The sequence below is a fragment of the Euprymna scolopes genome, chromosome 39 (assembly GCF_053919585.1).
Source record: "Euprymna scolopes isolate OS-2025 chromosome 39, ASM5391958v1, whole genome shotgun sequence".
Lineage (NCBI taxonomy): Eukaryota > Metazoa > Mollusca > Cephalopoda > Sepiida > Sepiolidae > Euprymna > Euprymna scolopes.
The window spans coordinates 71,606,156-71,630,212 of record NC_136520.1 but is presented as its reverse complement, the minus strand read 5'-3'; the positions used below and the strand labels follow the sequence as shown (position 1 = coordinate 71,630,212).

Here is a 24,057-nt window from a genome sequence, read left to right as displayed (position 1 = left end):
TTTTTGTATTTCGTTACGGCTTGGTCTTCCAGAGATTACGTCTAAGTATTCCTGAAGATTCTTTTTTATTAAGCTGCTATCACAACCGGTATAATGTTTATTTCCTTCAGAGACCACATCGTTTTTTGTACATTTCTGCAATTTATCAAGAAACTTCAAACGGGACACAGACAATATTACTACATACATGGTCTGATAGTAAATTTGTAGAGATAAGACAATAGCCTCAGGTGTGAGAAATTGTTTGGAGCGATAGGGAGAACCGATTTTACAAGAAGCAGAAAGAGCAATACAAGTATTTTAATGGTGAATGCTCTGATGAACTGCAAGCACTTGTGCCCCCACGACGTGAACACCCTCGACAGACCCGACAGGCTGCAAAATCGCACCTCCACACTGTAGAGATCCCTAGATGTAAAAGATCTTTCTACTCCAATAGTTTCTTCCCCAGAACCGCTAGACTTTAGAATTCCATTCCAGGTTACTGCTTCCCCAACTGTACTGATGTGCAGAAGTTCAAGTCCAACGTGAACCAACATCTTGCTGCCCAAATCCCTACATAGTACCCCAGTAGTTGTTTCCCCTGATAGTAGCCCCCTACACCAAAGTGGCAATGTGCCTTGTTTGGGGTGAAAATGTAATAAAAAAAATAAAAAAAAATGAAATCCAAGAAAGATTTGATGAGAAAAAATACCAGGAAGTTTTAGAGTTGGTTTCTTATCAAGAGTAAAGCCATCGATAAGAAGAAAGTGGACATGCCTGCAGTTGAAGGACAATAGCCGAGTTTTAACAGGATTAAACAAAACAAGCCATTTTTTTTTTTTTTTTTTTTTTTACCTCAATCCATAATAGAATCCAAAATCAACTTCTAGATCAACTACATATTTCAACTGAGCCAAGAAAGATGGGCAAGAATAGAGGGTAGTTTCGTCAGCGTAAATGGTAATTTTTTTGTATAATATTCTCTGGACGGTCATTTGTTAGTAAAGATGCTAAGAACATTAATTTTCCTCTCCTCATTTGACCGTTTTAAATTATAATATATCTTTCTTGTAATGTCTTTGTCTTACTGGATTCCAGAACAAGAATTCGTCTAGTCTGGTTGAGTATCCATCAAAGTGCTGTTACTTAAGGTAACATTACTTGGAAAAAGGTGTACCATTTCTCGTATTAACCCGTGAATAGACATATCAGGGAAATCTTATTTTGGATTCGAATACTGTGTTGTTTTGAATATTTGGTCAGGAGAGTTTGAGTCCTAACAAAAAGGAGGGTAATTATTTTCTGGAAATCTTAGGCCAATTTAGCAAAACTCAATTTTCGTTAATTGTCCTCTTGTCGAGTTGATCTGACAAACTCTTGTACCTCGAAATCAAAGACACTCGAGGATGGTGTCTAGTAGGTAATTCAAACTTTTGTGCTTGTACGTATTTCAAAATCTTTATTCAATTTTCTTTTGTTTTTGCTGGGGATGGGGCATCCTATGGGATGCCAAAAATTCATCCGCTGTTTCATACATTCCAACCGAAGGATCTTTTTAAGATGCTAACCGTCCCTTTAATTGCAATTGTCTGTATCTCTCTTGCACTTAGTTCACTAAGTATATTAGCTAGGTACGTTTTGGAAATTCTTATGTATTCCCAGACGAGGTTTTCGTCTTCCCCTTTTCCATCAAGCATATATCACATTGAAAAAGTACTACTGTACACAGCTGCTCTATCTAGGATATTGAGCACCGATTCGCAAGCACCACAGAGTACCTTTTCTGGTATGCAACAGTATGACAAAGCACAGTGAAAATCTCGGTCAATGTGGTGTTTATGAACATTTGCTATATTTAGGATTGCTCTGTCTAGAATATTGAGGACTCTCTGCCACGCTGAGTAAACGTACCTGCTCTATGATATTGAGCACTTTGGATTAACTTATGCCATTTATCAAATATAATACAGCGTTATTATTTATTCACTAGAAGTAGTTGCACATGCCATCATCAAAGATTTCTCTTTGTCTGAGTGACAACACGTTTCTCCAGATTTCCAGTACTCTCCACCTCTTTTGATAACCTTTGCAGATATATTTGCATTATTGCAATGGCCGCTTACTATTGGTTTCTCATTGGCAGTGACTATTGGTCTTCACTGGAATTTGGGTGGTAATAAGCCTCCCCAAGTTCCCAATCCTCTTTGCACTCATCCAGTGGAGGTCTAGCTAGTGCTTTCTCTCCTTAGTCTTCCATCCTCTTTAACCTTCCTCAATTATTTGGTGTGGAATCAGTTTATGATGATACATACACAAGGGAGAAGGGGGGGCAGGGGCACAGGGGATTACTTTACGACTACACTGTTTTAGTTTTCATGATTCCATGTAGCAGTTTTTATATGTCTGGCTTGTGCCTGTAGCTCATGTGTATTAGTTTCCGCATTCAAGGCTTTTCCTTAATATTTCAGCCGTTTTCATTATTGTTATACATTGTATCCTCTCAGCCATCCCTCCAATTGCAATCTCTCCGATTTTTTTGTGCTATTGTTGCTGGCGCTCCTACTATTATTAGTGTTATCTTGACTTTTTTTCATCTTCCATATTCTTTGAGCTTCCTGGCCAGGTCAGTGTACTTGCTCTGCTTCTCCATCTCCTTTTTTTTTTTTTTTTTTTACATGGGTGTCACCACTTATCAAGGCCCAGAGGCCACTCAAGGATAAGGGTTAATAGGTATACATTAGTCATTGTGATTTTAGCAGAGTAAACAGTGGGAATTTTGTAACTTGGATTACTTAGGGGGACGATTCAATTAGAACTTGTTCACATTGGACTTTTTCTTTTTTTTTTTTTTTTTTTCATAGGTATCAACACATTATCAAGGCCAAGAGGCCACTCAAGGATAAGGGTTAAAGAGTGTACAGTAGAAATTGGACAATATAATAATCATTAGTAATGAAAATTTGTTAAATTTGATAACTTATATGGAACGGCTCATCAAGAACTTATCTACGTTAGACTTGAAGACAACCATATTGTAGTCAGCCGGAAAGCAGAAAAACAGAAGACAATTCCACAGGCGTGCAGTTCTAATAAAAAAGCTTTGTTCATGGAATCTACGTTTAGGTTTAGGCACAGATAAAGAGTGGGGGGAATTATTGATAGTGTTTACAGCTAGACGAGTGTTTCTTGATCTTCACTCTGTGAACAGCAAAATCTACGATTTGGCAAGACTTGTCCTTTTTATTTACTAGTATGACATCCGGTTTCCTTGCTTGGATGGGTTTATCCGTTTGTATATCCATGTCCCATAGGAGTTTGACTTTCATTTTCAAGTACTGCTGCCGGTTTGTGCTTGTACCATTTGTCTGGATGTTCAAGATTCAGTTGTCTGCATAATTCCCAGTGTATTACCTTCCCCATTTGATCATATCTATTATTATATTCTTTTTGGATTAGTTTGCTGCATTCGCTTATGTGGTTTATTAATTTGTCTCTTTGTCCGCAGAGTCTGCATTTGTTGTTTTCTTGTCTTGTCGATCCTTGCTTTGACGTGGTTGATTCTAATCGCGTTATCTTATACAGCTGTTATTAGTTCAGTTTCTCTATTTAGGTTTCCTTTTTAAAGCCATGTCCAAGTGTTTTTAATATTATAATAATTATAATAACTATTATTATTATAATTATTATTATTGTTGCTGTTCACAGGCAACACTGAGTCAACAAAAGACTTAAAAATTCTTTCTCGGGCAATGCTACATTTAAACACATTTGCTCTCTCTAGGATGTTGAGCACTTTTGGGTTACTACATACCAAATGTAATACTTTAATCTTACATTTATTGCTCTCGTTTAGAATGCTACCGAAACCACCCATATAACATTAAGGATGCCTCCAGAGCACTGCTATAACCACTCTTTCTTGAGTTTGTTGTCACCGCCACCAACCTCTCTAGTCCAAAGAAAAGTTTAAGAAACGTTAAATAATTTTTAAAGACAATGCATAGTGGATGCAATACATTGAAATTGATATTTTCTTTCCAAATTGTCTGAAAACCTCACCCCTCCTAAAAAAAAAACAAAAAAAACTGCCCCATAGCAGGTGCACTTAAAAAAAATTCAAGAATACTTCCGCTATTCCCCACCATTTTAAAAGATCATAGAAAAAAAGGTTGTAGAATCTGATTAAAATCTAAAAGTGTATTCTTATGTAAAACATAAGAATACACTTTTAGATTTTATTCAAATTCTATGAACTTTTTTTCTATAAGAACGCACATACATTGAGTTATATATAATAGAAAGAGATTAATGTCTAATATCTATGGTGAAAATTCTGCAAAAATCAAAGGTAATTGAATTTTATCTTCTTTGCGTAAATCAAACTAAATATAACCCACATCATGACCCCTTACACCTGGTAGCTGTGTTCAAAATTCATAATGATCAGTTAATTAGTTTGAGTGAATGCTGTACACAAAAATAGAACTCTATACGAATGGAGGTGTGTTGGAAAACTGAGCAATGGCCCCGATTCCACAATTAAATAACTTTTATTTTATACGTAAGTGAAACCTATAAATTTATTCTATTCCGAAATGGTGAGAATCTTCTCGGCTTTATTTGTAAATCCTTTGTTTCCAACAAAGTGTAGAAACCGGTTAGTAGGAAACGTAATCTACCGGTCGTGTTGCTAAGTGCCAAATGAATGTCTGCCTTTTGTACTACTTTTAATTTGCTGAGTCTAGCATTTTTAGCTGAAAGCTCTTCTCTATATTAAGACTTCCCCCCCCCCCCTCTACACAGTAAATTCTGTTTTAAGTGGAATGCGTCTTTCATTACATTTCTATCAGTTTTCTTATTTCCTTTTTTTTTCCTCACATTTTTTTAATTTTATTTTTTTATAGACATAGTTGGAGCAGAACACTGCAATTTCGTGAATCCTGTCTATACCGTGTGTGTGTGTGTGTGTGTGTGTGTGTGTGTGTGTGTGTGTGTGTGCATATTGGTGTGTTTGTCTTTAGTGTGTGTGTGTATGTATATATATATAATATATATATATATATATATATGTGTGTGTGTGTATGTTTTCCATCTCTTAAAAAAAAATAATTTTTTTTTTAGGGACAGCGAGTTTTAAATTTACAACTTTATCTTCTTTAATGCACATTTGGCCACTATCAGTTGTAAACACCAAAATTTAATCCTTGGAATAAACCAAATATTTGTAGAATAAAAATATTTTTCTTGTGTTTTTAATCTAAGGTTTGCTATCTGTTAAAAAAAAAAAAAAAAAAAAAAAAAAAAAGGGCGATTTTTTTTTTTTTTTTTTTTTTTTTAACAGATAGCAAACCTTAGATTAAAAACACAAGAAAAATATTTTTATTCTACAAATATTTGGTTTATTCCAAGGATTAAATTTTGGTGTTTACAACTGATAGTGGCCAAATGTGCATTAAAGAAGATAAAGTTGTAAATTTAAAACTCGCTGTCCCTAAAAAACACACACACACACACACACAAAAAAAAAAAAGAAAACAGATACACATATATATTTACTAATATACTACTTCACTCTAAAATAAACAAAAAAAAAACACACACACATATTATTGTAATACTGGCACAGACACTCATTTCTATGTATAAATAAAATTGAACATTTTTTTTTTTAAATAAGTATAAAAATTAGTGTCTGTCCCAAATGAAGTGATATTTTAGAAAAGTATTTATAGCTCTAGTATTGCACTATTGAGCTATCTAAATGAACTTTGTTATTAGTATCTATATTTGAATACAAAATTGGAAAAAAAAATATTCAATGGTGTGTGTGTGTGTGCGCATGCGTGTGTATATATATCTATGAACGTGTGTGTGTGTGTGGTCATGAATAGGCTCCTATATGGTTGACTATTATAGAAACCTGATCACATATAATGATAGAAGATGTATTGAGACACAGGAATGGGCATGTTTGATCTGGCATAATGATGATTCATTAAAATTGTGGGGTCTGCGTATGCGCCTCGTCCACAAAGTATGGAAATAAAAAATTTAAAAATGAAAAAAAAAAACGTTTACAAGTGTTTTTGATATAGATGTACATAAGAATACTTTGATAAGTATGTTTTAACTTAAATAGGGATGGTGTAATAAATTTGTGGGGTCTGCATTCGTGCCTGGCCTCCATAGAATCGAAATAGACACAAACTTTAATAAAGACTTTTCATATCTATCTGCGTAAGTATACTTTGATAATTATGTTTCAGTTTGAAGAAATATGGTATAATAAAATTATGGGGTGTTTGTTCGCGCCTGACCTCCATTGAATGGAAATATGTGACAAAGTTTTAACAAGGTTTTTTAATATAGATCCACAGAATATTGTGATAAGTGTTTCAGTGTGAACAGGTATGGTATAATAAATTATGGGGTTTATCTATTTTATTTTTACTTTCATCATATTTTGCTTTGGCTTTGATACCCCCAAATTTGAAGCTATCTCTTTACAACCCTTCCTTTTCATAACCTATCATATTTTCATAAATCAGAGACCATTTTCTGTAGGCTCTTTTTGAACCCAGTCAATGACGGGTACTTTTGCTAGTGTATATATATAATATATATATACACGGATTGAAAGAAATTGAATAGTGTGCTCATTTATTTAATTATAAAAGCATAATATTTATATCACAGAAGTTCAGTTAAGATGACACTTTGGATTAATCTATGTGTGTGTGTGTGTGTGTGTATGAAGCCAGTGAACAGTTTATAATTAACACTCAAGAAAACCCAGTATTTTCTGTCTGGGTTCACTCTACCAGCTTAAAAATAAAGGTTCTATGTTGATCTGAACATGTGGTGATATATTTGTGTATAAGGAACTTTGTCTCGGTATGTCTGTGAGTTCATTCCCTACGAGCTCCAAAAAAGGTTGGGCTGATTTCGATGAAATTTCACACAAAGGTACATTATGTGCCTGGTAGTGTTCTTAGACAGGTTTTGGAATGCCTTTGATAAGTATCGGTAATTGCAATAATCCGATGAAAGAAGGAACAAGTGGTTTTGACCAAAGTTAACCCTTTATACAGCCTAACATCACATTTTATTGCCACATAAGTTGAAAGGTCAGACAACTGTAGGTTCTTTGATATGCCAAGGGCGTGTTCGAAATGAATGTTTCTGTTTAGAGCACAAACTTTAATGCAAGCCATTATATATAAAAAATAATTTTATAAAATCAACAGTAGGTCCTCTGTAGTGCAATGTAGACTACAATGTATTGTCGACTACATCACTGTAGGGGGGGGGGGGCATGTGAAGCTTCCTTCCGGTGCAGCACAATGGGTCCCCCACCAGAGCAGGCAATCAATCAATTTGATTGAAAATTGGACCATTTCACTGATTTTAATAACAATATGGGAAAGGGGAACATTTGTTGATCATCATTACATTGCGGATAACGTCCAGTCTCATTGCTAGTATATATATATATAATGATATTAATCTTGGAAGTTTATCAACCTTTAAAAGTATATTAAAAAAGCAAAATTCTTTTTTAAAAATCAAGTCTTTCATTGAAAAATTATTTTACTAGTGCTACTCTCTCCTCTGGTCTTGAGCGTGTGGTACAATGGGGGAAGAGGTAGCTGGTTATTTTTAATGCATCTAAAACCAAGCTTCTATCTTTACATCATCAACATTCTGATACCCATGGGGGATGCCCTTTTCTCTTCCCTGCAACCTCTCTCCCACAGAAGAGACGTTGCGAGCTTGTCATTGTTTTATCGTTATTTCCATGGTAAGTGCTCGTCTGAGCTCCAATCTCTGGTCCCCCATCACCAATCTTTCACAAAAAACACCCGTCTAGCTGAAACTACTGTCAGTAATTTTCCCCACTCTTTATCTGTGCCTAAATCAAAACATAGATTCAATGAACAAAGCTTCTTTCTTAGAAGTGCACGCCTGTGGAACTCTTTTTCGTTTGCCTGTTTCCCACCTGACTATAACTCGGATGTCTTCAAGTCCAACATAAACAAGTTCCTGATAAACCGCTCCCTTAAGTAAGACACTTTATCAGATCTCCATTACTAACGATTACTACGATATTGTCCTATTGATTACTGTACACGCAATAACCCTTATCCTCGAGTGGCCTCTGGCCTTGATAAGTGGTGACTTTCATGTAAAAAAAAAAAAAAATCTATTAATCTCTTGCAATCACTGTTTTAGTTTGCTTCCAAGAATTCAAACAAGTTCTAATATTATTTCAGAGATCATCAGTTTACCGTGAAACACTGTTTTAGGGATGTAAAAACGAAACAGGATATTAAATCATGGCTTCTCACCAGTGTTGATTAAACCCCCCCCCCTTAAAAAAAAAAAAAAACAAGAATAAAAAAGTTCCTGATCTAGTTTCTTGATTAATTTGATTTCTTTACCTGCGTCATTTGTCTTTGCCTCCAAAAAACGGTATTTTTTATTTGTATTTTGTATTTTATAGGGTTTGGATGAATTCATTGTACTGAATATTACCCCCTTTTATGATTATTATTTTTTTAATATTTACATTATTATTTACTTATATAATATCTTTATATTTATTATAGTTTATTTAAGAATATGTAAACAGTAAAAATATATATTAATATATGCATATATATACTAGCAAATATACCCACATACAGTAAAGATATCCAAGCGTACACCAAAGTCCTAACTTGAAATATTGTGTGCACCATCCCTAGATCGGAGACCAGCATCATGTCCAGTTTGGGTTATAGGAGAATATATATGCATAAGCTATGACCTTGACCCTTGAAAAATGGTGTGCGCCATCCCTAGGTGGGGGACCGTCGTCATGTCCGGTTTAGATGATCGGTCCAGTTTTTTGGACTGTAGGAAAGTTGTACACACACACACACACACACACACACGCTACTACTTTATATATATATTGATATTTCTTCTGTCAAAAGTTAGATTTGTAAATCATTTTAAATCACACAACCAAAAACGGTCAACAGTTTTATGAGGAAGCAATAACAGCACAACCTCCAAGACTAACTTGTCATGTTTGTGGTCTAATCTACAGATCTAAAAGTGGCCTGATGCCACATTATAGTGTTTACATGCGAGCACCATTACAAGAAGGAAAGTTTTTTTTTTTTTTTTTTTTTTTTTTTTTTTTTTTTTGTGTCACATATGTGAACGTTCATGTTGGAATGAAGTTGAGTTAAAGCGCCATCTCTATACACACAATCACACAGCAGATAACTGAAGAGATGGTAAACTTCTGGCAAAATAAATATATATACTAGCAAGGAGACCCAACGTTGCCTGGGATTGAATGATGATCAACAAATATTTCACACTCCTATATTTTTATTGTCATCGAAATCTGTGAAATCGCCCAGGATGGAGCTTCAGATGCCTCCATGCAGTAACTGTGTTCAGAAAATGTTATTCAACATTGCACTCTAGAGAACCTACTGTTTCTTTTTATAAAATTATTTTATATAAACTTCTTTATAGTTAACAAAAAAAAATGAACATTAAGTAATTTACATGCATAGTTTGAACCTACAAACCACGTCATGCAAAAAAAAACAAAAAAAAAAAAACGCTATCAACTTACCCACAGTAGAATTTTTATAGCCTATTGTTCTATCATTGTTGCTAAGCAATGACATGGAAAAAATGGCTTTACCAATGATAGATAAATTAAAATAATGGTTTCAATTATCGGTAATTATCGGGATATTCTGAGACAAAACGTAACTAAGATCACTCCTAGACTTATGCACTCAAGTTCTGTAAATTTTAAAGAAAATCTGTTCAGCCGTTTTGGAGTCTATAAGGAGCGAACTCACACATACACCCACACACGCAAAGTTGCATTTGTATAATTGTACAGATAATATAAATAGAAATTCTGAATAAAATTATAAATTTTGCTTGTTTGCAAATTGAAAATTAAAATGGCAGTGTGAAAAGGATAATCCCTGGTCGAATGAATTAGGATGTAGGAACAGTTGTAAAATCCATTTCTTCCGATGAGAAGAGCCATTCATTGAAAATACATGGATTAAGGAAAAAACTTTAAAAATTTTATTTACCCTTTGTCAAAGAATAAATTTTGTTGTAATTCAGAATTTCCATTTATATTATTACTCTATCTCGTACGTTGAGGTTTCTTTATCTGGTTGGGATTGTTTTTAATCATAACTTCCTAACCTCCATTTAACTTTATTGAGTGAGGTTCTAAACCGGTTAGCTAGCCTTTTCATTTTTTTTTTACCTTTTAATTTCATCATGTTAAGCAAATTTGGTCTTAATATAGCCAGTATTAAATTCTTTACACCCCCCCCCCCCCAATAAAATATTTAGAAAAATGTATATATGCACAAACATGACAGAAAGAAATACACACTTATGATGATTAATAATGATACGAGAAGATCCTATGATCTTAGGTGATATAATATTGATTATTTTCCCCTTGCTGATGATTTGGACAATTACTTGGTTAACAGGAAAGTTTAGTCTTGAGGTTTGCTGTCGGTTCAGTCTACCTTCCTATTAACCTATAATATGGCCCCTTTAAAACTTGAAATTTCTAGTGCTTCTCCTTGCCCATATCATATTTAAATGGTGATATGATAAATATGTCAATCCGTATAAAATATCGACATTCCAAACTTTGTATGGCCTCAAGTGCTTGCCGTCAGTGAAGGAAGCAAAAACTTTAAACATGTATGTATTATTTTTGTGAATTGTCTTCTTGCTTTCATATTTGTGTATTATTTATATACAGTGACCTTGTCTGTTTGCGTGCAGAACGGTCTCTACCTAACTACTCTATCAATTTTTAGTCTACAGATTTGAAACGATATATAGGGCATTTGGACCTGTGTAACAAATTTGATTTGGATTTTAGCCAGTAAAAATAGCTGCTAAGGGGTCAAAATTGATAAAATTAGAACTTGGCAGGCGTGAATCGGCTTAAAATGCTTCTTTACACGTTTAAATCGATTTTAAGTGCTTTTCTTCTCGCAAATATACATTTATATGTTAAACTGTATTTATTTTTAATTTTGATATCCATCTATTGAAGTTAAGAATAAAATATAATTCGATTTGATTCCTTCCAGAAAATAATTTGTCTGGATCAGAATTATTTTAAAATGAAGCCATTTTTAAGGGGCGAGGGGCATAACTCTATGTACTTGGAGCTTTTTTATTGACAAGTTTTGATATTTTTCCAACGGTATTTTATTCATGTTTGTCAATATTTGATTAATCAAAGGTTCTATGGTCCTGGATATGACCTTAAACTAGGCCCCAGCTTGCAGGCTTTGGGGAATGTGGAGCCACCCTTTAATTGCAATTGCTCCCAGGTCCACTCTGACCCGGAGTGGTAGTACCTGTTAGGGTCCCAACTATGGGTTAAATAGAAACCGACTTCAAAACAACAAATATATTCTATTAAAATTTTTCTTCAAAATCTTTGGATTTGGCATTAAATAACCTAAAAGGGGTTAATATGCCGTAAAACAAAAACAACCCACCAAAGGTTCTAGTTGGATTTGGTGTCAGTCTAGAAGGATTCCTCTTTTGATAAAAACAAAATGCATAAAGTGTAGTATCAGAACAGATATTACACTTTTCTCCTTTTTTTTTATTTATATAATAATTAATTTTTGTGATTTGATTCTTAAAAAATATTTTTTTTATCTATTTCTTTCAGGGTGACCTTGTGCGTAAATTAAAATCTGAAAATGCACCTGCGATTGATATCCAGCAAGCTGTTTCTGTGTTGAAGATGCGTAAAAAGGACTTGGAGGAGAAAGTAAGCATCTATATTCACTTCCATTGCAACAGCTTTTTTTTATGCAGATTCATCTTTATTGATTAGTGACCTGGCAAGGCCACAGGGGAGACAACTGAAGCAACAAAACTGAAACTAACCTGCGAGATATATATATATATATATATATATATATATATAGGCAAATTTGGGCATATTTTTTTGGTTTGAAAATATAGTTTCTTTTTTACTAATTATCATAAAATTTGAACTATGGAATAGTATTATAATCTTCAAAAAGCTTGCAAATTTTCAAGATAATGACCTAAATTGTGTAGTGGGCTATGTGACATTTACCCATAATGTTGCACCTTAAGAGATTAAGATTCATCATCCAGAGCCTATTTTTGACACTTTTTACAGCCATAAAATATTTCAATCATAGTCATTTGTTTTATCTAGTTTTGCATATGAATTACAAATATGTCCCCAAAACCTCTGGCCTTGATAGAGGGGAGACTAAAACTTGCTGTTTTCAAATGGTTTCAAATGTTCTGGAATAACAGCAAGGGGAAACTTGATTACGAATATTGGATCCCCGATTTATCGGAGAGGGACCTATGTTTTCAGTGGTGTCTGTTATTCCGGATGATTGTCAGATAACTGTCCATTAGTTTTTCCTGAATTTTTGCCACAAATTGTATTTCATTAAATAGATGTGCACAGTAAAAAAATATGTTTATGCAAAAATTCCAGCGTCCCCAGCAGCTTAAAAGAGGTAAAAAATGACACTTTTTGCCCCATAGCGTTTGATCCATCCATTAGATTTTCCTGAAACTTGGCCAAAATATGGAGGCCATTGTTCAGTATAGGTGACCCTGGCAAAATTCTGATTCACCTTCGTCTGGGACTTTTAGGGCTAAAAAAATATGCCTTTTTGGAGGTTTTTTTCATATTATTCAAAAACTTGATATGTATGTCTATATAGTTGTTTTCCATGGTGCTGAATTCAAATATACATGTCTTAAGGCGTGAAACTGCACCATTTGATCATTTTCACTGGGATTCGGCTTTCCCAGGTGCTCAAAATGTGTCACAAATGCCCCAAAATTGCAAAAAATGACATTTTTTACCCCATAACTTTTGCCCCATCCATTAGATTTTTCTGAAACTTAGCAAAAATGTGAAGGCAACGTTGGCCCTTCACACTTCTTACATTCATCGTTTCTTGACTATTTTTTGTGGCATCATCTTACATGCAGCACCAGAGGGGGACTGTGCATGCACGGTTTGTTTCTCATATCTTATATCTCGTATAAATATGCATGATAAGATAAGATGCTTAAAATAAGATGCACCCATTCTATCGTGTTTAGCATGAAACAGCTTTTTCAAACTAAAACATGGCAGGTGACCAACAGACAAAGCTACTTATAGGGATGCTTGTGTAATATGATGTGGATTAGAAAAGTGGACGTAGGCATCTCTACTTGAAGCCACGTATGGAAAAAAATAAGAGAATAACTATTTTTGTATTGGAAATCGTTACATTCTTTGATTTATGATGTCAAAAAAGTGAAACAATTGGCAAAGAAGAAATATATTTGGTTGGCAGTTTTTTTTTTTTTTTTTTTTTTTTTTTTTTTTTTTTTTTTTTTGGATCTGTTTTCAAATTTTAGAATTTGTTTTTTGAGAATTCTATTTTGGAATCATTTTGTAAGTTTTTTTTTTACTCAGGTTAAATTATTTTTCTGATTATTAAAAGCTATCTATATATCTATAAAAGTAAGAATGTGTGTGAGGACACTTCTCACCCTATATACTCAACGGATTTTTTATCTACAGACTTGAAATTTGGTATATAGCATATTCAGACATGTGAAAAACTTTTTAATCTGTTTTTATTTGGAAAAATGGGCTGCTAAGGGGTTAAATTAACAAAATTATGGACATGGGTTGTCGGATTTTTATTTGTTTGCTGTTTTATGAATGCGTATGCATAGATGGTTCACATGACAGATTCATTATGTTAATAATAAGTAAGTTTGAAAACGCTTTTTAAAGATCATATCAAGCTGGCTTAGTGATTACTGTACTTGACTCAGTGTCCTTAGGTTTTGGTGTGAATCTCAGCTCAAGTACTTTTTTTTTTTTTTTTTTTAACTCACAAGAAGTTATCTGTTTATAAAAAGCATAATACTCGCATGCACATGTCTCGGGTTTCTGTATGAATTAAAATATAATACAGGGTGGAGCAGAGCAACTTGCTTATTTGGAATATCAATTAAATTTAAATAAGCAAGTTGCTCTGCCCCACCCTGTATTTATGCATATTTTACGACCGGGCTATGCCAGACAGCCTGCTAGTGTAATATAAATTTAGAAAAAATAAACATTTGTGATATCATTCATCCTCTTGTTGTCTATTTTGATTTTGAAGTGGTAGTACATTTTGTCTATGTGTTAAATATTGTTTAAAGCAGAATTGCAGAGTCAGAAGATTATTAGGTTCAATTCTGACTCCTAGAATTCCAGGTCCTAGATATGACCTTAAACTATATCCGATGGTGAGTCCCAAGCTTCCGGACTCTTGGGAGTGTGGAGCCACCCTTTAATTGCCATTGCTCCTAGGTCCACTCTGACCCGGAGTGGTAGTACCTGTTAGGGTCCCAACTATGGGTTAAATAGAAACTGACTTGCAAAAAACAAATATATTCTATTAAAAGAATTTTCTTCAAAATCACCGGATTCGGCATTAAATAACCTGAAAAGGGTTGATATGCCGTAAAACAAAAACAACCAACCAACCTAGAATTCTAAACATTTTGACTCTAGTGATTCCTGAAATTTTGACTCTGACTTTAAAAAAAATGGATCAAAACTTTGTGAATTTTAAGTAGTTGGAATCTAACCTTATAACTTTCTGATTCCCAATGCTACAAAACAAATAAACCGTCTTTGTTGCTTTTGTGCTGCTACTTTTTACAATCATAAGATCATGAAAAAAAAAAGGTGCTTCGTTTTTGACATAGACATCATTTCAGTTTTACAGAGAAAAGATGAATTTAAATATGAAGATGTTTGAATAATTATGTTGTTTTTTTTTTTTTTTTTTTTTTTTTTCTTTTTAGGAACTTGAACTTACCCCGAAAGATGATTTTGACCGTATTAAGATGGAAGATTTGCTGAAGCAACGTTTCTTCTACGATCAGTCATTTGCCATTTATGGAGGTTAGTAATTTAAACCACACTTTTTTTTTTTTGTGAGTGACTGGTCATTTTTGTGTGTGACTATTGAAGAAGTCTTGTCTAAAAACATAATCATCCTTATAAAACAACCTCTCGTCTGTAGTAGAATGCGGCCAGCTTCAAATGAGTTCACCGTGTCAGTGTTTTGACTCCAATTGGTAGCTGAGTTCTTGTCATGCTGTAATCATACTCAGTTCCACTAATGAATACAAAAATCACAAAAGCCACAGTTCCGAGCTGGCGACAAGTTGAAAATGGAAATAAAAAAGAATTATCAACACAGTCGTGCGTGGTGTACCTAATGATCATGTGATGGTGAGGAAAAGAAAAACGAAAATGCTAAAACACTCAGTAGGTAAATGATGACAGGTAAATGGCGGGAGTAAGAGCGACTCGCATAGAGTGGTGGCAGATAAATGTAAAAATCAACAAAGCCCCGGCATGCCTCGGCGTTGCTGAGCCTACCACAATGTGCATGTAAGTGCAAAATTCAAAAATCGGTGACCAGAAATGTTGCCTCGTATAACCTCACTTCATTTTCTGGTCCTCATTCTGGTGTCGGAGTAGGGTCTAGATGCATACAACCACCAGTTCTGGGGGTTAGTTAATTTGAAAGTTTTAGAAACAATGTATGGTAGGGTGCAGAGCTGAGGTAATACGATAGAGGGCGGCCGGAACGATAGGGAATGCAGCTGGGGAGCTGTCAGGTGCGGTGTGTCCTCGCCATTTTAATCCATGTCTTCAATTGATCGTCTTTGTATTTTCTCCGGTCGATGCAATTGTGACCAACTTGTGGATGAATTCCTTAACAAGACATCAGAGAATGTGCTCAAATCAGTAAAGTTTTCTTTTCAGAAGATTTGCCGTGATGGGAGTGATGTTGCATCTTGATTTGCGATATGATTATAGAGGCATATGCATCTCATATATGTGGAAGATTTTGAGTTTGTGAAGATGTTCTTTGATTCGGCCTAAAATAATTTTGTTACTGATGAACAGGAACTCTTGATTGATTTTGATTGATTGATGAATGAATGTCACCTCATAAGCTCGCTTTTATTTTTCTGGTCCCTGTTCCAGTGTCTGAGTTGGGTCTGGACACGTACCAATTCTGGGGTTAGTTAATTTGAAAGTTTTGAGAACAATGATTCGGCCTAAAATAATTTTATTACTGATTTTTGTACTTGAAACTATACACAATATTTTTCTACTATATAATACAGGGTGTCCACAAAGTCACTGAAGGATTTGGAACTTAAATAGATTTTTTATTTTCGATATTTTTCTGTAATTTTAACACAATCTAAGACATTGGGAAATTTAAAAAAAGAAAAGAAATTGCAAAATTTAAACAATCTTTATTTATGAAAAATGTCTTTTAAATGTTGTCCATTTTCAGCTTTGCATATTTGTGCTCTTTCTAAAATATTATTCATGACAGACTGCAGAATCTTTGGACTGCAATTTAACTCCCTTATTTCATTCTTTGAGCTAGCAGACCTCAAAACATCAAACTGTAAACCCTGCAAAAAGTGAAGGAAAACATCAGGAACATCTGTATATCTTTTTTTTTTTTTTTTTTTTTTTTTTAAACAATTTTCAGTACTTATGCAGTTTAAGAACTGTACTATTGTCAAAATCATCTGATTAGTTTACAGAAAAAAGTGCCACAATGCTGAGAACCTTTACCCTAATACAAAAAAATTAAAAAAACATTCGTTTGCTATCATTGTTTTTTTTTTATATAAAAAGTCCAAATATTTATCTTGATTTCAACAAAAAATGTTAAAAAAATCGTAAAATGAAAAAAAACAACCCAGGAAATATCTTTTCGTTTGCTATCTGTTATTTGTTATTAAAAAAATATTTATGAAACTTACCTTACAATGAGTGTTTTTTTGTTTTCTTGATTTGAATCATAATTTAAAAAAAAAATTGTTCAATAATTATTCAGGAATATTGTTTTCATTTTCCAATTTTTCCTTTAATTGACTTCAGAAATAGTTCATTTTTCATTTAAAAATTAGGCTAGCATTTGTGCAAAAAAAAAAAAAAAAATCACAAAACTTTCATTCAGCATGTTCTGTTAAACTATCCGGATAATTCTAACGATAGCATGGTCCTTGTACTGCATAAGTATCCAATTCTCATATTATTTTTTAATTTTAATTTTTAACAATTTTTTTAATATAATACCATTCTTGATACTTTGGATTAAAAAAAAACAAAAAAACTGGCAACTTTTGTTTTCTGTTTAGGTGTGAATGGACTTTACGACTTTGGTCCAATGGGGTGTGCTGTAAAGGCAAATCTTTTGCAAACTTGGCGTAACTTCTTCATTCTTGAAGAACAGATGCTTGAATTAGACTGTGCTATGTTGACACCCGAAGCAGTACTCAAGTAAGTTCATTTTGTATTCATTATTACCAACATTCTGAAGCCACGTTAAATCACTGGTTATAATAGGCATCATAAATGTATAAGGTTATGAAATTGTTGCTATATCAGTATTTTCTCTAGAAGGGCAGATATGCATTTTATATATTATGAATTTCATTCTTATTACGAATTCGTATTAATAAAAAAATGCAAACAAAAATACATTCATGGAATACAATGAACATTAAACCACATGTGTGCCCTGGGTTCGGTACACCTCATTGAAATAAAAACATGGAGACTCTTTCAAAACCGGAATTATACAATAGACGAACGAACAGCGTATGAAAATAATGGAAAACACGACACGCAGTGGTAACTTTCAAAGTTAAATTTTATTATAAGACACTAAACTATGGTGGGGGGGGTAAGTAAAATAAAAGAAACAGATTACAAGGGTGTGGAAGGGGGTGTCTTTATCTACTGACTGAAAACATCGAGAAATATATCAAAATAAAAAAAATATATCATTTCAAACAGATATGATGGCAAAATGAACCCAATGTCTTAATATGCAACTTACTGATTTTATTTTTTTCTTTTCTCTTTTTTTCTTTTGTTTCAAGCGGTTTTATTTCATTTCTTTTCGAGCGGGTTAAAATGTATATACCCAAAGTTCGCTGCTTGTCGCGACCAATATATTTCAGTTCGCCGTTTATCGCTGTTGACATCGCCTTCTTTTGCTACTGATATGGAGTTTCTCCCAGGCGTTATCTCCTTTGTTATTCTGTCGCTGCCGGGTGGGGGTTTCGCACATCTGCTTGGCGCGACGGCCAAGCGGTGACTGCTGTACCAAAAGGCCTCTTCTCTTTTCTCTCTCTCTCTCTCTCTCTTCTCTTCTCAGTATATTTCTTAGCCCTTTTTTTTCCTTTATTCTTCTTTGCCTAACAACCAGCCGTGGTCGAGAAATGGGTCACTGACCGAGGTCACCAGCCACCTGCTCACCTGTGTAATAGACGCCTCTCCCACCTCTCTCTCCTTCTCTTCTATACTCACTGTCTTTTTCTCTCTCTTTTTAGGTTTAGCCTCTTTCTCTCTCTCTTGGAAACTATGTTCATTTGCCTCGGTGATAACATAACAAAATATTAAAAAAAAAAAAAAAATGATACATTTCTCGTTGGCCCGAAATTAAATATTTCAATTTTTAATTAAGTAATTCAATTTATGGATTACGTCATAATATATATATATATATATATAATGTGTATTTATGGGTTACATCATATATATATATATATATATATAGTAAAAAATTTTGCTGAAATTTCAAGACTTACATTTTTTTTCTTTCATATGACTCTTGTTTATTTCATCATGGATCTCTTCATTACAGCCATTTCGTTAATGGGATGACAATTTTATGATTTTATGTTTACATAAAAAAATTTTTTCTCCTCAACTTGTCAGATGTGATTTCCATCTGATGTTAGCAACAAAAAGTTGTGTACATGATAAACCTGGTTTGTGTGTTTGGGGGGGGGGGATATCATCCCCACGTTGTTACAGGTCGTCCATCTTATATATATATATATATATATATATATATATATATATATATAATTAACTATTTTATATCTACAAACACTAGTGTTTCATGCTTATGCGATCATCAGTGTAGGAAGTGACAATTCCTGCCAGTTGGGAGATTCGAACCCAGCCACAAAGCCATCTTTGACTCTATTTGTTAAGCCTTTACCTTCACACCATCCAACAATTGCCATTGGGAATGAAGAAAATTAACAACTACTAAACACACAATCCAGGTGCAGACATTAGACAATTTAGTATTCAAACAAGCGGAAGTTGTGAACATTGTGTGTATATATATATATATATACACACATATATAACTACTTAATTTACTCACATAAATTAATATACGAAAGTATAGATTTATGCATAAACTTTATTTACTTCAAAAGTGCTCAATACGTAGGTAGAGCTAGTTAGTAAGTTATAAAATGTATATGGCGATTAAGCTACACTGAATATTCCGCGTTTCATCCACTCTAGGACTCTTCAGGCTTATATATATATATATATATATATATATATATATATATATTATATAAGTAGTAAGTTAAAAAATGTATATGGCATTTTATAACTTACTACTTATATACAGTGATGATCATATTTATTGGCACGGTAAAATAAAAGTTAAATTTTGTCTAATAAATTCTAAAAAAGGGATTAAATTAAAGAAAATAACAAAGTATATTATGTATTTTTAACTGGCCTTTCCGATGCAGCAATCGGATTTTAGAAAAAATAAATAACAAAGGAACAACAAACATAATTGCAAAAAACCCTTGTTCAAAATTATTGGCACGGCTTTGTTTTTCTTTTAGTATCAGTATAATATCAATCAATTTCCGGTTTACGTGCTTTCTGAACTTTTTTATAGCCATATTATGCTTGTTTAACGCTAATTCAGTGAATAATTTTTTTCAGATAATTTTTAGATAGCGATTTATTTAAACTATTATAAGTGACTAAATTATAATTTTCAATCGCCATGGTTAAAACTAAGGAACACAGCGAAGACGTCAGGAAGCTTGTTGTAGCATGCCATACCAATGGGGAGGGCTATGATAAGATTTCAAAGAAGCTAAACCTTCCCAAATCCACTGTTAGAGCCATAATAAACAAGTTCAAATCGCAAGGCCACGTTATGAGTTTAGAGGGTAGAGGGAGAAAAAGGATTCTTTCCCCAAGAGATGAACGGAAAATTGTTCGACAAGTAAAACAAAACCCAAGGATCTCTGTTGGGGAGATTGTTGATGAACAGAGCACCTCTGCAGTGAATGTATCTCGACATACAGTTGGTAGAGTTTTGAAGAGAGCTGGTTTAAAAGCATGTCGTCCGAGAAAGACTCCCTTATTGAAGCCTATGCACCTGAAAGCAAGGCTAGCCTTTGCAAAACGTCATATTGATAAAGATGTTGCATTCTGGAAACGTGTTCTATGGACTGACGAAACGAAAATAGAGTTATTTGGCCATAATAAAGTGTCTTATATTTACAGAAAATCTGGCGAAGCTTTCCTGCCTAAGAACACCATACCCACAGTGAAGCACGGTGGAGGCAGTTTGATGTTTTGGGGATCCTTTGCTGCCTCTGGACCAGGGCGACTTGTTAAGGTCACAGGTAGCATAAAAAAGGAAGATTATGTTAAAATATTGGATGAAAACCTGAAAGACTCTGCTAAAGAGCTCTCACTTGGTCGTCGTTGGTGGTTCATGCAAGATAATGACCCAAAGCATTCGGCTAAACTGACTAAGAAATGGCTTGAGGACAATCATATTAATGTTTTGGAGTGGCCATCACAAAGCCCAGACCTTAATCCAATTGAAAATTTATGGAGAACATTAAAATTGAGTGTAATGCAAAGGAAGCCTAAGACTCTTATTCCATTGGAGGATTATTGTCAGGAAGAGTGGGCTAAAATTACTACTGAAGAGTGCAACAACTTGGTTGTAAACTATGAAAAGCGACTGAGGAAGGTAATCAAGGCCAAAAGCTATACAATTGATTATTAAATAAATCGTGCCAATAAATTTGAACAAGGGTTTTTTGCAATTATGTTTGTTGTTCCTTTGTTATTTATTTTTTCTAAAATCCGATTGCTGCATCGGAAAGGCCAGTTAAAAATACATAATATACTTTGTTATTTTCTTTAATTTAATCCCTTTTTTAGAATTTATTAGACAAAATTTAACTTTTCTTTTACCGTGCCAATAAATATGATCATCACTGTATATGTTTGATTAAATAACAGTGACAATTCCTGTTTGTTTCTTTTGATTCATCCTTTTGAGTTGTTGGGCCAATGATCAAACCTTCTGCTCGAGAGTGAAAAGGAACTCACCATATCTGCAAATGCTTTCGACTCTCGCGTGTCTGAAGACACGTGATGAGTTACAAAATTAAAATTGGTGAATTTATTGAGGAAGTTGACAAAAACTATTTCAAAAGCATTTAAGTATATCCTCTCCCCCATTTTATCAAGCTTGGTTAGTGTTTACTATATCTATATTATTTCACAAAATATTATATTGTGCTTATTTCATTCTTTGATACAACTCGTTTCGATGTTAATGTAATTTTTGTTGTGATGGAAAAAAAACTTTTGTATTTAGATTTGTTGATAAATGGAAATAGAAAACGTTTGTACTCCATAAAAAATTATGAAATAAATATATATATATATATATATATATGTGACGTTGTGTGTCTGTGGAATAGTCTCTACCAAACAACTCTGTCAATTTTTGATCTACAGACTTGAAACTTGTTATGTAGGGGATTCGACCCTGTGGAACAAATTCAATTTGATTTTTAGCCAGTAGAAATATAGCTGCCAAAGGGTAAAAATTGAAACTTGGCTGACATAAGTCAACTTAAAGGGCTTCTCTACACATACGCAAATATACATTTGTATGTTAAGTCAGTAATTTGTAAAGTTTTAATATGCATAAGGACTTTGATGTAGCCTTGTTTTCGAATATCATTATAATAATGTTAGATCATTGTTGTAATCGTAGGAGAAAGAAACTCTTGGTAAGTTAAACATGTAGCGGTTTTTACCAAAGAAGAGAAGTCAACGTAAGGTTACATAAAAAAGAAACTTTTGAGAGAAACCGGTCAAAACAAAACAACATTGTTTGCCAAGAGGGGCTAAATTGAAGGAGTAAATTAAAGATTCTCACCTACAATGTGATTTTATTTCTATTGAATTATGTAGCACAATATTACTTTCTTAGTATTTATTAGTACTCATTGATTTACTTGCATAATCACGTTGACACACCGGTTCCCGCTGGATCACCAAAGTTAAGCAACATTGAACCTGGTCAGTATTAAATGAGTGACCATTTGGGACTTTCAGGTGCTGTATGTGCTCTCTCTGCTTATCTCGGCATTGCTTCTAGTTGTCCTGGTCTTCTTGTCACTGAACTCAAATAGTGCTGATTCAGGAGTGGTTTAGTTGGAGATTGTGCAACCCTTGCCTCACAATTACACGCGCAGTTGCCCCTAAGGAGTATCCTTTGTCTTTCAAGACTGAACAGAAACATGGATGGATTGATTTACCTTATTTGGGTCAGTTCTATATTTAAAATACAATGGACACAATTTCCATAGAAATGTTAATAAATTCAGAATTATTGCGTGTTATTGTTTCTTTTGTCCAAAAAAATAATTTTTTGGACTATCTAGAAAAATATCCACTTTATCAAAACATATTTATTGATTAAAGATATTTCTCATTCCACGGAATATCCATGGTATATATTAATATATTAGTCTTTTGCTCTATCGTTATTTTCATGGCAAGTGCTTGACTGAACTCCAATCTATGATTCCCCACTTGCCAAACTTTCACAAAAAAAAAAACACTTGACTAGTTACAACCACTATAAACAATTTCCTCCACTCTCTATCTGTGCCTAAATTTAAATGCAGATTCCAAGAACAAAGCTTCTTTCCCAGAACTGCCCACCTATGGAACACTGTCCCGCTAGCCTGCTTACCAGTTGACTACAACATGGTAGCCTTCAAATCCAATGTAAACAAGTTCTTGAGCCATTCCCATAAATAATCAAATTCTACCCAATTTACATCATTAACAATTTCTACTCTACCACTTTGTATTCATTAACTCTTGAGTGGTTTTTGTACCTTGATAAGTGGTAACTCCCAAGTAAAAAAAAAAAAAAAAAAAAAAAGAGAGAATACTCTGTAAGGGAAATATGAAAAGCTAACTAAAGCAATATTTTAAAGCCCCCCCCCCCCGGTTGAACACTCAATGGAGGCTGTGTTAATTAAATGAATAAAAGAAGCACTTCCCTTTCTTTGTTTCATAGCCGTCGCCATAGCCATGAGAGCAAAAACATTAAATAGAAGTCAAAAGGTGACTTTAGTCCATGGTTTGAATCGTACAACCCGTGGTACTGTTATAACTTGCTGCATCAATGAGTCTTATTCAAGATTTAAATATACATCTGTGGATATTAAAAAATATTATAAATAATTACATATTTTTTTTTATCTATAATGTATGTGTTTACATCTTTCTTATAGAGCATCAGGACATGTTGATCGTTTCCAGGACTATATGGTAAAAGATTTGAAAAATGGAGAATGCTTCCGAGCGGATCATTTGATTGAAGGTAATTTTCTACTTTCCAGATTTAAGGCCTTTTATTTTTTATAAATTAATCTCGTTTACTTTTATCCTCGATTGGCTTCTAGCCTTGATAAGTGGTGACTCCTTCATAAAAAAAAATAAATAAATGTTAATCTGATTAATATTGGTAGTCATGTTTATTCAGTCATTTGGTTTTAATCAGTTAATCTACTTCCTAATTTCCAGCGCAGCGCTACTGGAAGCGGTGAGAAGGCAAATCAGTTCCTTCACTTTTATTGTTCTTCAGTATTTATTAAATTTTTTTTTTAATTTTATTTTTTTTTTTTTTTTTTTTATCAAAACAAAATAGAAGAGAAGGAATTTATTGAAAAATATACAATAAAAATTAACAAAATTATAAAAAGATAAAAATAACGCAATTAGTCTTT

General features: G+C 33.5%; 1 protein-coding gene across 2 annotated transcripts in view; it reads left to right on the top strand.

Annotated features, from left to right (window-relative positions):
* LOC145263858 (glycine--tRNA ligase-like) overlaps window positions 1-24,057 on the top strand; it is a 78,278-nt gene that overhangs the window by 13,976 nt on the left and 40,245 nt on the right. For both annotated transcript variants that reach the window (XM_080120933.1, XM_080120934.1), the window contains exons 2-5: window positions 11,732-11,833; window positions 14,923-15,022; window positions 17,299-17,440; window positions 23,563-23,651. In XM_080120933.1, coding sequence (XP_079977059.1) covers window positions 11,732-11,833; window positions 14,923-15,022; window positions 17,299-17,440; window positions 23,563-23,651 — 433 coding nt within the window. The remainder of the gene's footprint in view (window positions 1-11,731; window positions 11,834-14,922; window positions 15,023-17,298; window positions 17,441-23,562; window positions 23,652-24,057) is intronic.